We start from the raw sequence: 17640 nt of genomic DNA on the forward strand, positions 1-17640 counted from the left end.
GGAAATTTTGTTATACCCCCCGGAGATAGTGCCACAGCTCACAGTTGTAGATGTCACACATGATGTGAATACAAGGGCAAGGGCAGAGACTATTGCTCGCCAAACAGAGGAAATGAGGGAAGCAGAGCTTAAGGAGAAAGCAAAAGTAGCAGTGGAGTCCCAGAAACAAACAGAGTGCAATGTGACCCTGTCTATAGAGGCAATGAATCAAAAAACTCTACTTTCAATGAAGAATGATTTGCTTGCAGAGATACCATTTGTAGATGGAACCAGAAAGCTAGCTCTGGAAAAAGTGGACATTGATTTATTGCAGAATCCAGATGCTCAGATTTCAGACACAATTATCTATGCTTGTCTTAAGTAAGTGTTACTATCTTGCTAGCTTTGAAAACTCAGATAATAGGTTTGCTAACTCAGGTAGAGTCTCTGCAGCCTGATCAAAAGTCAACTCCCACTGCACACTCACACAGAGGTGTTTCTCCTTGATCCACAAATGTCTGTAATTATTAAACAAAAGAACAGTCTATCTGGGACCTTTGAGAGTTGGTTTCTCCACTGTGCTATGCTGGAAGTTACTGTGATCATCTTTCCATATGAGAACAACCATCACTGGAGTCTCATATGCCTTGATGTTGACCAACCAGCAGTGTGGGTGTTCAATTCAATAAAAGGAACCCACCCTGAAATTAGGCTGTAAGTGTTTTGTATCAGAAAGTGTTTCTTATAGATATCCATGTAAATTTGAAGCCTCATGCTAACATCTTGACATTGCTTTGTGCAGTTGTATAAAGAGGTTGTTGCTTGCCTATGGCAAGCTATGTGGAAGGTATGAACTATACAAGGCCCCAATCAAAGAAGTATCTGTCCCAAATCAAACCGATGGGAATTCTTGCGGCTGGAGATGTCTTCTCCATGCAGAATATGTCCTGCAAAGCTACTTTGCATTAAAACCTTTCATGACTAAGGTACCCATTTGGCAATGCATTCAGTTAGTTTTGGTTTAGTCTATAAAAGAATTCTCACCATGTGGTCTTTCAATTTTGCAGAGTGCTTTAAAAAACTATACATATGACTATTTGCAAAGATACCGGGTAAGTTTAATACAACACCTGCTTACTATGTCTAGCCCTAGAGAGCTTGAAGATAGCGGCTTGGATGAGCGCACTATTGATCTTACAAAACATGACGTGCCACCACGACAAACCCCTACATCCGATACACTGGAATCGCATCGGGCTGAGGGTGTCATATCAGCAGAAGATGAAAGAGCCGAGGATGAGGAAAGGACAAATGAGCATATGGAAGCTGCTAAGGTTCAACCGGAGGAGACAATGAAAGAGCCAAGTCAGCCAGTGGAGGAGCCAAAAGAGCCTATGGTTGAAACCCAAGATGAGGAAAGCAGGCCTATAGATGAGCAAAAGGATATGGATGAGGAAAGCAGGCCTAGGGATAAGCAAAATGATATGGATCAGGCAAGGATGTATGAGGCAAGCCGATCAACCTTGAATGAGACGGAAAGGGCCATGGGGGAGACCCCTGATGAAGATGTGAATGATGACTATGAAGATAAAGCGGAGGAGAGCAACAACGACATGAACACTACAGAGACCCAGTATGGACCCTTGCTACCTGTAGATACGGTTGTTCCGGTAATGTCTATTCAAGTATGGCAAAATATGTTCAGCTTCTAACTACTTATATGTACTTGTCAACTTTTACAGAGGTTGATTATCTTGGACGTCAATGGATTGCTGCTGATGCGGGTGCCTCTCGGTGACAGAGGACCCTTTGAGGATTTGCAAACGTTTCGGATGGGAACTTGTCGAGTCGTGGTTCGTCCAGGAACCAAGGAATTTATTGAGTTTCTTCTTCCGCGCTTCAGAGTTGCCATATGGTCTTCAATGCAAAGGCAAAACTTATCGCCACTAGTTGCAATAGTTTGCAGTGTATGCCAAGCTCACACGTCAGATTTTGCCTTTTTGTATGATCAAAGAAAATGCGTTACCGTTGAGGGCCACTACCACCCTAAAAAACCAGGATTACCTCTTTTGTACAAACCGTTTAGCCAAATCGGTGTACCCTTTGATGCAACTAATACACTACTAATTGATGATACTCCTGAAAAGAGAGAACTAAATCCGCCGGGAACAACTATCTCACCACCTTCTTTCGAGGGGCATTCCTTCGATTTTTACCTTGAAGACATTCTGATTCCATACTTACAGAAATTGTATCTCAGTCCATTGTTCACGGACGAGTTTGTACTTTCTAATGAATTAAGATGATTCTTCTATCTGTCTTTGTCTTGTCTAACATATATATATATATATATATATATATATATATATATATATATATATATATATATATATATATATATATATATATATATATATATATATATATATATATATATATATATATATATATATATATATATATATATATATATATATATATATATATATATATATATATATATATATATATATATATATATAGAGAGAGAGAGAGAGAGAGAGAGAGAGAGAGAGAGAGAGAGAGAGAGATTTGACGTGGTATAGAAATGTATTTCAAGCACACTTTTTCACAGGGCACAATTGAAAAATGAGATCAATAAAATTCATGTCTTGAAAGTCATTTGTATACACTTGGGTTTACAAGAATATCTGTTACATTGACACTACTTCAACCCGACCATCCAACTCTTTGCACAAAATATCTTTTTCCCTCCGCCGCATCACCTTACGGCCAGCTAAGAAAAAGGAAAAATCTGATAGTTCCTTGTCCATTGACTCTTCAATGATGTCATTTCGCAAATGCTGAAGACTGCATAGCTCCCTTATTGTAACCACCAATAGTAGGCCATGCTCTTTATCAATCACTTCCACATCCATAGTAGGATTATCTTCCAAACCTGCAGAAACCTGGTCCATAGGAATGTACTTACCGTTTAGCATTTGTGATCGCATATACCAAAATGAGAGTAACAGTGATTGACTTGCAATCATGTACTTGACAACTAGAGTATCAAGCGCGACCTCGCACCGTAAACCAATCTCTTCCTTTGCATACCATCCTTTGTCAAGAAGTTTGTCACAGGATGACTGCTGAAATGACTTGCACATGAACATAGTTTTTGTAACTCTGATGTTGTAGCTATGAAACAGCTCTATGAAGAGTGCAACAGGACAAAAGTTTGCAATTCTAACCAGTTTGGTAGGAATAGAGCTACGTAGAGACCTTTGTATATCCTTGTAGAGCTTACTTCGCATTGCCTCCACCATTGTTTCCTCGGGAACTGGCCAGTCCACAGTGTTCCAATCGGTTGGTAGAGGTACTTTCACCAACATGCCATTTTTATTCCCTGAGCTGAGTTGGTAAAAGTGGTCATAAAAAAAGATTCCCTCATCAGCCAGTCTTTTGCTGCTCCTCTCTGAGTACTGTAGAGAACCAATATGGGCATGTACAACATGGAAGAGGCCTATTATGCACTCCACAGGTTCCCATTGCTCATAAGAAGAGGGATAAACATCTGCAATATATATAAGAAGAGTTAAACTAAGAGTATCAATAAGTACAAATGACAAATCTAATGTAATTGAGCTGTGAAGAGTGGAGACATTACTCATAACAAGCGGGAGAAACATTACAAAATATATAAGAAAAGTTATAATGAGAGTATCAGTAAGTTCACATGTCAAGAGTACTTACAATTGCAACGTGGTTGATGTATATCTGATACATTTCCACCGTTTGTTATCACCTCTGGATGGGTAAACACATGCTGAACAAGAACTTCCTTTACAGATCTTTTGCCGATCTCAACTTTGAAATCCAACACCCTAGCCTTCCATGCTGAGCGGTAAACGTTGATACCATTAGACCTCTTGGGTCTTCTTGGTTGCATGAGGACCCATGAACCTTTGTTTATCCTTTGTCCAACCCATTGGTTCTCTGCACTTATTGAAGCTGGTATTGTAATTGAGGATATGCTACTACTTGGCCTTCTAGGCAAAGTGCCGTTGTTGGTTGTTGGTGTGAGAGACAGTAAACACCTGGAGGCTCTTGAGCGAGAAGACGTGGACGCCATAACTCTCAGAGAAAAGCTTTAGTGGAGGGAGATTCACTTTGAAAGCATTCTAATGGAGGGAAAGTGTTTTAAAATTCCAATATCTTGTGCGGGCTTAATAGTCACCCTCCAGTACGTTAATGACCATAAGAGAATATCAGAAGTGGGACCACACGCAAGCACCTAAAAGCTCGGTAAAAGGAAGGAAATTACTATGCTACAATCCTAGTTTCGTGAAAGTTTTATGCTATTTTCCTATTTTTTGAGTCTTTCCACGTACTTTCCTACGTAACGTAGCCTTCATGCTCATTGGACGCGCTCTATTTTTCTCTCTCTTCATATGGCCCTCCAAATGACCTCCGAAATTTCCTAATGCATGAGCAATATGAGATCTTAGATTTTGTATAGATTTTGTCCTTTGGTTTGCACCATTGCGACAGGGGAAACGTTAGAGACACCCACCACCCTAGCGCTAACTTTGCAAGGAACAGTAGGTGGTGCAAGCGCTCGAAGGTCCCCTTGTGCAAGCTGTATATACAACCGTGTAATGGCGATTGTGTCCGTACAACTACTACTTACGATGTTGATCCCGCAAGGCCTCTCTTTGTTGGGCAAGAGTGGGGAAAGCATGAAAGGACAATCTCTCTCTCTCTCTCTCTCTCTATCTCTCTCCAAAAAGAAAAAGGTGAAGAGAACAAAAAAAACGAACTCGAAATTTTTGACGAGAAGTACTTCGAGCCAGTTCACATGAGCAGCAGGTTCGCAACCAGCTGCAAACTGGTTCCCGTTGGAAGCTGTGTGCTTTTAGTTCACATGGTCGTGAAGAAACGAGGCAAAAAGGAGCTTTTGTTTCCGAATACTCAACCCGATAACCAAAACAGGCGTGTTGACTGCACGATCGTTTGTCTTTTTCGCAGTTGCACTCTCGCTTCACCCCCAAGAGGTGGAGCAGGACGGCAACCAGTTCGCAACCACGAACCGGGAACTAAGCAGGAAACTCACCATGGAAACAGAAGTAATTGGCAACCAGTTGCACACATGTTGCCAACGAGCGCCTCACGTGAACTGCACCTTAATAACATCCAGCGCGTTCTTTGCCTTGGGGTGCAAAATGGCTTTTGGACGACGCGTTCTTTGCCTTGGGGTGCAAAATGGCTTTTGGACGACGCGTTCTTTTCACCGGACAAATTAGGGCAGCTCCACTATCTATAAATTTGAGAGGCCCCTGGGATCATCCAGATGTAGCAGCTGCTTGCGCGAAGCCAGGAAGTGCCAGCCCTTGATTTCCAGCAACAGATCATCTTTTGTTTTCTGTTCTGTTCGGCTTGGACAATCATAAACTTATAATAGCTGATGGCCGCTGTGGCAGCAGCGGCAGCACCCCGCCCCTTCCATCATGATCAGTTCCATGATCAATATTCCAAGCACTCCATCTGCCGCTACTGGCTACAGCAGCGCTGCACCAGAAGGGCCTGCCCCTTTGCTCACCCAGCAGCACCAGCTAGGGCCCCGCAATTCAGTCCTCCAAAGGCACACACCTTTACATCGCGCAGCTGGCGCAGGCGCCCGGCCTGTATAAACTCTCCTGCTGCACTGCCGGACGTGCCAGCAGCTGCAGCTGAAGATTGCAAGTGCCGTTCTCTTGCTGAGGCCCCGCCCCAACACCAACCATGCCGCCATGCCACACAACAAGTACAAAGTCCTCCTTGCAGAAAACTCAAAAGGTGCAGCTCTGACACAGTCAATGCCCTTCCAGTACAGGCCGATCCCCACCATCAACATTCCAAGGCTATTTTTACAAGCTGCATCGAGGAGCCGTTGAAGAAGAACGCTTGCACACCAGCGCATACAGACCTGGCGAGGCCAAAGCAGCAGTTTCTTGCCCCTGCCCCTGCCCTGCTTGAACAAGCCGACACAACCGGCTATAAGCAGACTAACACTTGCAGCAGCGGCACACTAGCATTGAGCATTCATGATCATGAGACACACCAGATTGATCTGCTGGCTCCTATGCTCGTCGGCACATTCAAGCTCGCTGGCATTAACCATGAAGCTGCAATCAGGGGCATGGCCCTCCCCCTCTCCTCAGACACTCTCTTCACCATCAGCGGCAATGATGCCACCCTGAGTGCATGGAAGACTACATCTACGTCTGCTGGTACAGACTATCACTTCTCATTGGGCAACCAGCTTCAACTTCCCGACCGCCCCCACTGCCTCTTCCACAGTTTTTGCGATCCAGACTGGCTCTTTGTTGGCCTCAACCATGAGGTTCGTGTATGCAACCTCCGCACGCATTCCCAGCACTCTCTTTCAGTCAGCTCTCCTGTGCTCTCCATGGCCTCTCTCGGCAACCTGCTCCTCGCTGGATTGGAGGAGGGCAGCATCCTTGTATGGAGGTTCGACTCTCTGTCTTCGTCCTTCGAGGTTCTGGTGTCCCTCTCGACGACTGGCCACCGTGACGACATGTCGAAGCTGAGCCCTGTGCTAACCCTGGAACCCTGTTTGGGCTCCACCATCGTGTATGCTGGCTTGGCCAATGGCACCATTCAAGTGTGGGACGTCGCAACAGCTTTCTGCTGCCACATGTTGAGTGGCGCACACAGCAAGGCAGTCACTCACCTTCTCGCATGTGATCCTCTCTGTGCTCTCCTCTCCTCATCTCAAGACGGGTCCATCAAGTTGTGGACAATATGCTCAAATCATCGGTTGGAGTTGCACGACACACTTGACAGTGATCCCAAGCCAGCTGCAGACGCGTCGAGAGCATGCACTGACGATGCTGCCATCGTTCCCCTGGCCTTATGCGGAGTCGTGGATGGCAGCACCAACACCCCTGTTTTGTTTGCTTCCTACAGCAACAGCCAAGTCCACATTCTGGATTTGCAGACCTTGGCACGCATTGGCACCATCATCACAAACGACCCCATCAGCGCGATGGATACTGGGTCCTCTCATCTGCTTGTACTGGGCAGCACTGCTGGAGAGCTTTCTGCATGGAAATGGAAGCAATATTGATGAGGTTGCAGGATTGAGCTTATAAGCTAGTGTGACATCGACCATAATTTGTCTGCACGTGAATAATATACCCAGCCCCCAAATCTCCTCGCCAGTGGCTCGCACTAATTCTTGTAAAGCACCCGGCATATAATTGTGCATGTCGGGATGACCTTAGTTACCAATGTCTAGTAAAACCTAATTGCTCATGTGTACTGAACCTGCAACAGGCAGCCATGGAAAATTTGCTGTACACTTGCACAAGTTTACATTGTAATTAACTGACGTGAGTACTCTCGTTTCGGTTTTCACCAAACCCGAATCCATTGGAATTGGAATAGGACTAGTAGGAATATGATGTTTGCTAATTTATATCTGATTGAGTCTTCTTCTGTCTCGTGATTTCCCCATAGACAAAGTAGTCAGTAAAAATATTAAGCTCCATATTCATGTTGTGCCATGCCTTACTGCACGCATACGCCGTACAATTACCATCATCTGGCAGCCTCCTCCTGCATAAAACAGGAGCAACACAAGGGGCTTTGCACAGCTGACCTGATACATAGATCCGGGCACTCCTGATACAAACATATTGTGCCCTAAGCACGCCAAGCTGATTTCTGGCACTTTTCATGTCAAGCTGACCGCCGCCGGCAAGCTACATCCCGGCCGGGGCATTAATGTATGAGAATATATTCTCCTCTGGCTTCCAGATCCCCTGCATACATATACGATGTCATGTCGATGATCAGATCAATTGATCCGGTGTCGGTGTTTGGCATGAAAATGCAGGAGGACTCTGCTCAGTGCTGCATATGCAAAACATCGTTCCCTCCTAATTCCAGTTTGTAGAGACATCAAAAAACGAGCATTTGCTGCAGCTCATGAGGCCTCAACTTAAAGCGAAAACTGAGATGAGTTTCACCAGTCAGCTCGTATCGCATGTTCCAGAGCTCTAATACTCTGCCGAGATCATCTAAACTCGTGCCGGCCTGCTCTCTGATCGCTTCGAAAGGGTTTATCAGTTATGACTCTGCCTTACTTCGTATGCTATATGTCCTCGTTGCAAGAGCCATTTTCCTGAAGGGGAAATTACCAAAATACCCCTCTAATTTGAGGAAATTCCCAAAATACCCCTCAAATTTCAAAAATTCCCAAAATACCCCCGCTTGTGAGACTAAATTTCTCGAAAAATAAATTTTTCTGTAGGTCTTAACAAGAAGAGTGATTGTCTATCGTACAAGATGCTAAAACTACAATTTGAATTGGTTACATAGGCTTTGGAGATGAATTGCTTCATTATTTTTAGACATAATTGCCTTTTTTGCGATGGTAACCGGTGACAAATTACATGCTGAGCACTCAAAAACAGATCTCAATTGTCAAAAACGAATGAAGATTAGAAAATCTTGAACATTCCAACCAAAATAGATACAAGGGTATTTTGGGATTTTTTGAAATTTGAGGGGTATTTTGGTAATTTTCCCTTTCCTAAATTTACAAAAAGCGAATCGGACGGTGCAGATCGCACTGCACGGGATCCTCGAAACAGACACAAGTGACGAGCCTCCTGCCCATGCCCGAGCGAAATAGTGAGGAGGGCAAGCACGCTGCAGCCCCTCCCATCCATCCATCTAGTGCACTTTCTGAGCCGGAATACTTTCTGGGGAAATGTGTAACTTTGAGAATCCTTATCCATCAGTCCATCTAGTGTAGTTTCTGAGCCGGAATACTTTCCCACGTCACTGCATAAAAAACAGAGCCTCATAGCCAATCACCGGCTCCAAAATCAGTGAAGCTGATCGAACACATTAGGGGATTGAACGAAGCCATGTTGGTCGAGGTACTAACTAAACTCCTTTGATGGGAACTCTCCTTCATTATCTGACGTGAGAGACTTTTTGGAATTAGGGTTGCAAAGATGCACGCACAACTTGGAGAAGATGAAGAAGCTCAAGGCACACAACAAAGAGTGTATTGCTAAGTGCGCAAATAGAAAGATAAGTTAGCACGGAGTATCTTCAAGGCATGAAGGAAAAAACCTCCTAGTGAGGGCAAAAGCACCCCGACGGTCCTAAGTGTGTTCACACACCTAACTACCACATACATGGCCATAACAAGTCCCCCCCCCCCGGGAGTGATGCGGTGAATGAGGGATCGTGTATAGGCACTATAAGAGGGAAAAATCAGATTTGCTAAGATTGCCGTGGATTAACAAATGGAAAGGGAGAGATAAACTTTTACGTCTACAGTAATGAAAGCGGCAATGGTTTGCTAGAAGTAGTGGTGATAATAATCACATATATATATATATATCTGCCACTATTACTACGCTTACTATCGCGCGTTTATTACTGTTCCACGACTTCTCAAAAATAAATTTGTTCATTAAATTGGGTGGCCCAAATGAGCACCTTTGTTTTTTACCTACATAAAACATATGCAACATCAATTGCATAGCTTGGACGACCTCTTCCACATGCATAGGATTTACTATGGCCTCTTCTTTTTTATGGTTCAAAAGTTGCACCATCACTTTCTTCAGAAGATGAAGAGTTTGAGGAAGATGGAGAAGAGGGTGACCTCTTTCTCGCCTTTTTCTTGCCTTGATCCTCTTTCTCTGCACCATCACTTTCATAAGAGGAAGAGGATGAAGAAGATGGAGAAGAGGGTGTCCTCTTGCTTGCCTTTTTCTTCTCTTGCCTTTTGTCATCCTTCTTTGAATTATGGTGTGTAGAAGTGTGGGATGGTCTTCTTTGTTTAGGAGGTGATGGAGAGCGTTTAGCCTGCCATCTTTGTGGAGCCATCTCCGCTGAGGTGGCAGGAGACTCACTTCTTTCTCATTCCTTCGGTGGGGGCTCTTGATTTCTCCTTTGAGAAGGAGATGCGTCATCAAGAAGAAAATTTTGAGCCCTTCATATGTATCCTCTTCTTCTTCCTGAATCGAAGAGAGGCCTCTTTTGGGAGTCTCGCAAGGAGGCTTCCTAGTTACTCTCTCGTCACGGTGGGGAGCTTGGAGAATCCCATGGCACGAAGCTGCCATTGCACTTCACTTTGGAGGGATAGATTTCCCATGGCTTGTTGAAGCCTAGAAACAAGGTAGTTAACAAGCATAGGGGCATCATTAGTATTCTGCTCATTAGCAAAATCAAAGCTATCAACATTAATTTCACTCTCTTTACTATTGTCAGCCATTTTAACAACTATTAGGTGTAATCTGTTTTAGGTGTACTTTGACACTTCAAGCCCTAGTTGCTACTCCTCTTTACCCCTTTAGAAAAGCACTCAAGCTACTGTACCCGTGGCTCAAATACCATTAATTGCAGGGAATAGAAGAGAGGATCGTTCAACATCAAAACAACATCGGCTCCTGTCAAGCTTCTAATAGCTCAATAGTGGTTAAGCCGTAGGCAAGCCCCATAGTAGGACTTCACTATTACGACCATAGCTCTCGACGGTGATGCTCCATTATCTGCACGAAGGCAGGCGCACTGCAAGGCTGAAAAATACCTATCGTCTACTTACTCAATTTCAATTAATAATAACAACCATTTATAGCTAGCTTGAGGACCTCCCTTCTTGAGCAAGAAAAGAGAAACCTTGTGCTCTGATACCAATCTAACATTTAATGGCCTACTAGTAACTTGTGAGTAGCGGAAAATAACATGAAGATAGTATAGTGAGCATTTCATTAGAATAGGCTCCTAATGAGCATAACAAGAGCGCTTGGGTGGAGAGAGCAACAAAAAGCATAACACGTAGTCAGATAGGCATGAACAATACTTCAAAAGAGAGAGAAATTAAGCTATTCACAACAGTTGAGGACCGGATTTACATGGAGTCGGTCACCCCTCCAAAAGGATTTGTATTATAGGTTTCCCCCATCAAGCGAGACATTTCACAAGACAATTCTTTGTGTTCCTTCAATAACTAGCTAGTGCAATGAAGATGGAAGCTTCAAGCACTAAGAAAAACACTTATAAAACACAACATCAATTCCCTCACGGTCTCAGACCCAAGACCTCACACACCTTTGAAGATGGTCAGAGCTAGCGGGGTATGAGAATAGATTGATAGGAAGGAGTAGTCTTACGAGAAAGATGTACATGTCCTCACATAATCACTCATATTAGAATAGCATAGCTTAGTAATTAGCATGGTAGAGGAGATGAGCATGCATTGAAGCTTGGATCTTGGTTGGATTTGCATCACAAAGCCAAGAGTTTTTGGTGTAGGCCTCCCTTCTCACAAGCTTGGAGTAGGTGATAAGCTTTCCATTAAAGCTTGAGAAGGAGAGAGAGAGTCTTCTTGCTTCACACATGATCTTGTGTGAGTGTGTGTGTGATAATGACTTGAGAAATTCAACCCCCCCTCTCTCTCTCTTGGTCGACCCCTCATGCAATTTACTCATGTTGACACCCTATTGGACCTTTCCCAACTTAGCCAATGAAAATTAAGCAGCATAAGTGATAGCCTTCTGATATGTGTGTGCGCTCCTTGCCGCACTGTCGAAGCAAGGGACTTGCCAATACACCGTGTGCGAGCCACAAACGGCTCCAACCACACAACAAGCCTAAACTAGCAAGCTCAAGAGAACAAAGGGTGTGTCACTCACCGCTCTACGCTCGCCTTCGTGGTGGATTCCTCGCCGCGATGAAGAAGAAGCTGCAGTCGTACCGTGCTCAACCGCTTCGCCGCCGTCGTGCCTTCGTAATGCTCGATCGCACACACACTCTCCCTCTCTCTCTCTCTCTCTCTCTCTCTCTCACACACACACACACACACACACGAGGAGGTGAAGAAGAAGAAGATGGAGATGGAGCAAGAGCACTCTTCTATTGCACAAATGAGAGAATGAGTAAAAATTAGGTTTAGTCGGCTTTTATAGGAGCTCACCCCATTCACACTTGGGCGCCCATGCTTAGCCAACTAATCCCTTGAATGTCCAAGTTAAAGTGCGCCTCTCATCGGTGATCACTCTTACCCTTTTCCTATTGGTCCGACAAGCCCAGTACCTGACTCTAAATAATAGAACGTTTATAGATCATAGGATGTCCGTGTGCCGTGAGGGTTAACATGCCCCCCTTCCTGATGTAGATTCCGTCCTCGGAAGCTATTGAGTTGAAGCTGGTTCGTCGAGGTGGAAGAGCATTTGAGATGAATGTCCTTAGCCTTCTTCAGTCACTGCAAAATCCAACAACATTGGCACAGTAATGGCATTCTCTTAAAAAGCATATGCAGTTTTAGGTAGACAAATTGATTGGTAAAATAATTTCAAACAATTTGTTAGCAATGAACATTAAATTGCAACGTAATCAAATGCATAAACAGATGTAAAGGTAAAAAATTAAACAAGTCTGGGGTCGCTAATTTGACGGTCGAAAGGCACTAGAGATCGAATATTAATACCATGGGTAAGCTTCTTAATTTTCTGTGGTCAATTAAGTTGTTTAATCGCGAGAGCCAAGTATTCATGTTCGAGGGCTGACTAAAGGCTATATCTAGAAGACCTTGTAGTTAAGCTACCATAAAAGGAATTTCTCATGAAATCATCGCCTGACTGATTACTTTTTCGTTGACCCCCCAAGGTCTTTTCTCATTGATTCAATTATGATGTGTGTGCTTATTTTGTATGCCTTGGGTTTTTTTCTTTTCAAGGAAAAGCGCCCACACTGGGAACCTCTAGGGCTCTAGTACCATAGACAATACATGTGAGTGAAGTACCAAATCAAGCTGAGATTTCTCTTCCAGCTTAAGATTTTACATTGTGGCACTTTGATTTTTTGTTTGTTCATTTTCAGCATTTAAATTTTGTAACTTTGGGGGGTCATATAACATTGTTACCCTCCCCAGGCTCATCACATTAGTAAACTCCCTTTATAATACTTAAGCTAAAGGTCACTAGGGTTAAGCCCACTAGAAAGCCCTAGTACATTTCATACAATGCTGCCTAAATCGGATTAAGAACCTAAGTAACCATTGCTTATTAGGAAGGCATTCCCCATGGTATTAAGAGAAGATTTCTAATACCTAGCTTGGTCAAACTAGCTTAGTCGGACAGCTTGATTTTTAAACCTAGACAAGTGATTATGACAAAACATTACATTGAATTAAATGTTTGATACTAAGCCAATGCGCTGAATATTATGCTACCAATCACAATCAAAGCAGACAAACATGGATGCAAAAAGATAAGGGCAATGCTAATGGACAAGAAACACCTGTTTGTGTCGATGGTCGCGCTTGATTTGAAGTGTGAACGAGAGAAAGGTTCCATGAAGGTCCAAATCCTATCAATAGCAACACGCTCCTGTACACACTAGGAAACAAAAGGAATACCTCCAGGAGGCAGATCAGTGGGAAAAGAGAACTTCGCTAATCACTCAACTCTAAAACAGAAACACTCCTAACGTACTAATCTTACCTACCCTCCATCACTCAAGTGATGAGGATCAAAGGTGTTTTATGGCATAGGTTTCTGTTTCACTGTACCAGATGTGACATGTGTAGGTCTGAGTCAATGTTTTGACTTTTATTGTGCATACTCGTTTGCTAATTGCTCTTGCTCCCCTTTTTTTGTTTTTTTTTTAGTATAAAGCTTTATATGTACATTCCCTAAGATTAGGAGATATAGAGGTCAGGGAAAAAGGTTGAGAGGGAAGCAAGTGAATGATGGATGTCCACAAACACTCCCCCCTTCCTTGGGTCGATCATACCGTTTGAAATGAGCTTGTCACCCTTTGAAACCAATTGTTCGAGTTGGTAATAGGTGAGGATTTTTGCCAGTAGTTTTCTATTACCCTAGGTGCCTCGTCAAGCCGCAAGGGTGGTAAGGTACTCTCCCAGGATCGAACTTGAAGTGGTTCATTAGGTGATTCTTGAACACTGGGAGGTGTGGATTCTTTTGTAGCTTCATGGAGGTCCACTACTATAGATGGAGGTTGTGTAGAAGCTTTTACCTCTATGGATGTATTACATGATGAGCTAGACGCTTCATGGGACTCCCCCCTTCCTGAGCTAGGTGGAACAAATCGTTCTTTCTTTGGTACCCAAACTAGCTCTGGAGCGGGTGTGTAGCGTTCTGTGATTTTTCCCTTTCCACGATCATTGATTCGTTTTGGAGCTACGGGATTGGGCTCACTTGGGTCAGGTGATAGGTAAGAGCACAATCTACGTTTTGGCACCCAGATTTGATCATTTCCTTGATAGTAGCCTTGGGCTTCCAATAGTCGTTTAGGGATCCATCGCAACATTTTCTTACTTTTATTGGAGCGAGTGGTACGTTTCTTACAAGGCTTCTGTTTTTTAGCATTAGCTATGGTAACTAAAGAAGCTTTAGGGACCCACTTGTATGTTTTCTTCGTTACATTAGGATGAGTCTTGTCGGAAGCGATATGCATTGCTTGTAGCATATTTAAGGGTATAGGCATTCCATCCCCCTCATGTGTTACCCAGGTCGTCCCCCTATTTCCCCAAGTGTCTATGGTTGATGCTAGGTGGACCCAGTCTACATTGTCCGACTCAGTCATACCCGGTAACACATCCATGTAAGGAGAATCTTGGCCAATGTCTGTATCCTTCTTACAAGTGTAACAATATTGTAGTGGAGCCGAGTGAACTGTGGTGTCAGAGCGATGATCAATAATGGTTTTACTCCCTAAGGGGTGTACCTTACCAGTCACCAAATCCACTCTAAGGACAGAGTCTTGGAATTGCAAATAGACATGATTTTTAGACCAATCATGAACCATTTGTGCTTCCCTCATGAATGGTCGTCCTAAAATCATTTCATATGACATAAGGTGTTTAGAGAAATCCATTACAATGAACGTATGTCGTACCTTGTGTCCTAGAACTTTGATCTTAAGATCCTTGAGCATCCCCATAGGTTTGGCTATGGTACCATTTGCCATCTTTACCACAATGTTAGTAACACTGAGGCGGGGTTTTCCCATGGATTCCCAACAATCTTTTGTAACGATGCTAACTCCCGCACCACCATCAAGAATTCCCTTTATAGTTAATCCCTTGGTAGTGATGGGTAGGGTCGCATTAGACTCGTCGCCTTCAAAATACTGCCCTAATTCGTTAATGGGTACATCGATCACAGACTCGTGTCCATCTAAGTCAAGTGATTGCACATGATTTTCCTCATCAATCATAATCGAGTCAGGCCTATTTGGTTGCGCAAACTGCGGTAATCCCGTTCGTAGCTCTCCGTTAAGGAATGCTCGAAGTGCAAGGAATAACTCAGGATCTCCATACAGCTTTGCTATGATCGTGGTTCGGACCTCAGAAGACATGAAGTCCACTAGTTTGGCAACATTCATTGGCGTTTTGCAGGGTGTAGGTCCTTGACTAGGAACTGGTGAGGATGGAATCTCATATTCCTCAATGGGATCAGGTATTCCTTCGTTAAACATCCTTTCCAACAAGAAGGGTGTATGCTCACTTTCTGATGTCCCGTCCTCACTCCCTTCTTGGATGATACTAGATATGGCTAACGGTCTATGGTTCATGTGGGGTGGATGAACTTGCGTGGGAAACACTGTGTCATGAATTTTGACCTGCATGGGTTCTGGTTCTAGTTTCCTTTGAGTCTCCTCCACTAAACCTCTTAGATGTTTCACCTGCTCAATCTCGTCTACTGGGTTTGGGTACGTCCCAATCTTCTTTTTACGATTCTTCCCTTTTTGCCCCTGCGGTTTATCTTGGGGGTCTTGGATTGGATTTGGAAACACTTGTGGTGTTTTCAGAGGCTCTTTATGATTTTCTCTTATTCGGTTTTCATTTGGTTCCATGTTATGGTTTTCTTTGTCGGTCTTTCCCTTTGTGGTATTGGTTCTAGTCTCCATTGTCTCGACTGAATCTGAATTTTCCGTATTCTGCGACTTCTTCCTTCGTGTCTTCTTTTTCTTTGCTTGGATAACTGACGCGGTATCTCTCTCTTCGAGGATATGGCCTGGCCCTTGAAGCATGGACCGTGTAATCGCATAAGCGGGTGCGACGGGTGGCATTGGCGATGTCACACTAGCAATTTCGACCAAATTCAGGGGTGTGATTTTAGGCGCATTTGGGTTATAGGGGCATTGGGCAATCAAGTGATCTATGCCACAACGATTACATGTGAGTATTGGCATTGCAGACGTGCTCCCTTGATTCATTTGCATCTGTGCAGCATTCTTTTGCAGCCTAATAGGGCACTCCGTTGCTCGATGTGGTCCACCACACTCGTAGCATTGAAGAGGTGGCCTCCTAGCCTGGGTGTTGATATTTTGACCTCTGGATGCGAGAGCAGCAGCTTGATAAACCGGCTTGACTTGCCCCCAACAATCTTCCATGTAGTATATAGGACACTCTTCCAATGTATCAAGTCCGTAGGCATTACTAGTGTCTATTTCCTCCTCACAACCATCTGCATAAGCATTAGATGGCTCGCAACCCACTTGGTTCATAGGGGCGACTCTTGGATGCGGGGGCTGCGGTCCTAGCACAGGAGGTGGTAGCGGTGTAGCTTGTACAACATTTTGAGATCTAGGGACCATGTGTTGCGGTAGTTGCTCAACAGGTGGAGCAGGCATCAATACAGAAGCTCGAGGTGCATCCGTCCAGGCTACAGGTGGTCTATTTGCCATCATACGTTTGATCATTAAACAATCCTTAGCTTGGTGACCATACCTACCACATGCGTTGCAAGTTCCATTAAATTTTACTCTAAACGTAGGGCACTCACTAGTGCTATGTGGACCTAAGCAAATGGAACACCATTGTTGCTCCCTTCTTGGATACATGTGACTATTTTGAGGGGGTCGATTATCCTTAAGAGACTCTTGGATTGCCTTGGTGAGGTCTGTCAAGAATGTCTCAAATACCTTTGGCTCATTGGCAATGGGCTTTGCAGTCATGGGTTCATACTCAATGGCTTGTGAGCTAGTGGATCTCGTGTCAGTAGACACCCTCATGCCTGCTATCATCAAGTTGTCCTCTAATTGGATTGCATTGGCAGTGACATCTTCCCAGGTTGTGATACCTCTAATCACTAGTCCATTATAGATTCCTTCATTCCTCAACCCTCGAATGAATCGATCAAGCAGTTGGTTATTGTTGAAGCGCTCATTTACAGGGCAACGAGAGTTTAAGTGCTTTAGACGACTAATGAAGTCCCTTACTGACTCTCCTTCCTTACGTTCGGCCTTCTGTAGCTGAGATGCTACACCCCAAAGCACACCTTCTCGTATGTACTCCTTTAGAAACAACCTTCGAAGGGTAGGGTAGATTGTTTTCTCGTCCACCCTTAGGGTCCTATACCAATCTCCAGCCTTCCCACTTAATGTCAAGCTTAAGGCATTGCACTTATGTAGTTAGTTGCGTTCCCCTAAGGAATCACATACTTGTTCAAACACTTCAATGTGTTTCCTAGCATCTTCGTCCCCATTGAATTTTTGCGTGAGTTTGGCAATTTGTACTGTCTTACTTCTAGGCTCTCTATCAGATGCATGACGCATATTTTCCGCGATAGATCGACCTATGGTTTGAGCAAACGCTGCCAAGTCACCTATGTGAGGAGGCAG

The 17640-nt window shown here is 43.9% G+C and overlaps 1 protein-coding gene across 1 annotated transcript; it reads left to right on the forward strand.

The window, feature by feature from the left end:
- Window positions 1-4740: 4740 nt before the first annotated feature.
- On the forward strand, window positions 4741-8132 carry LOC147453338 (zinc finger CCCH domain-containing protein 17-like). The gene has a single exon (XM_086518730.1). The coding sequence runs from the start codon at window positions 5426-5428 to the stop codon at window positions 7088-7090; it is 1665 nt and encodes a 554-aa protein (XP_086374856.1). The 5' UTR covers window positions 4741-5425; the 3' UTR covers window positions 7091-8132.
- The last annotated feature ends 9508 nt before the right edge of the window (window positions 8133-17640 follow it).

This window comes from Adiantum capillus-veneris, chromosome 8 (genome assembly GCF_014529385.1).
Source record: "Adiantum capillus-veneris isolate H3 chromosome 8, ASM1452938v2, whole genome shotgun sequence".
Taxonomy (NCBI): Eukaryota; Viridiplantae; Streptophyta; class Polypodiopsida; order Polypodiales; family Pteridaceae; genus Adiantum; species Adiantum capillus-veneris.

What these genes read in the sequence shown, in the direction of transcription:
- LOC147453338 (XM_086518730.1), top strand. Translation starts at nt 5,426, where the DNA reads ATGGCCGCTGTGGCAGCAGCGGCAGCACCCCGCCCCTTCCATCATGAT.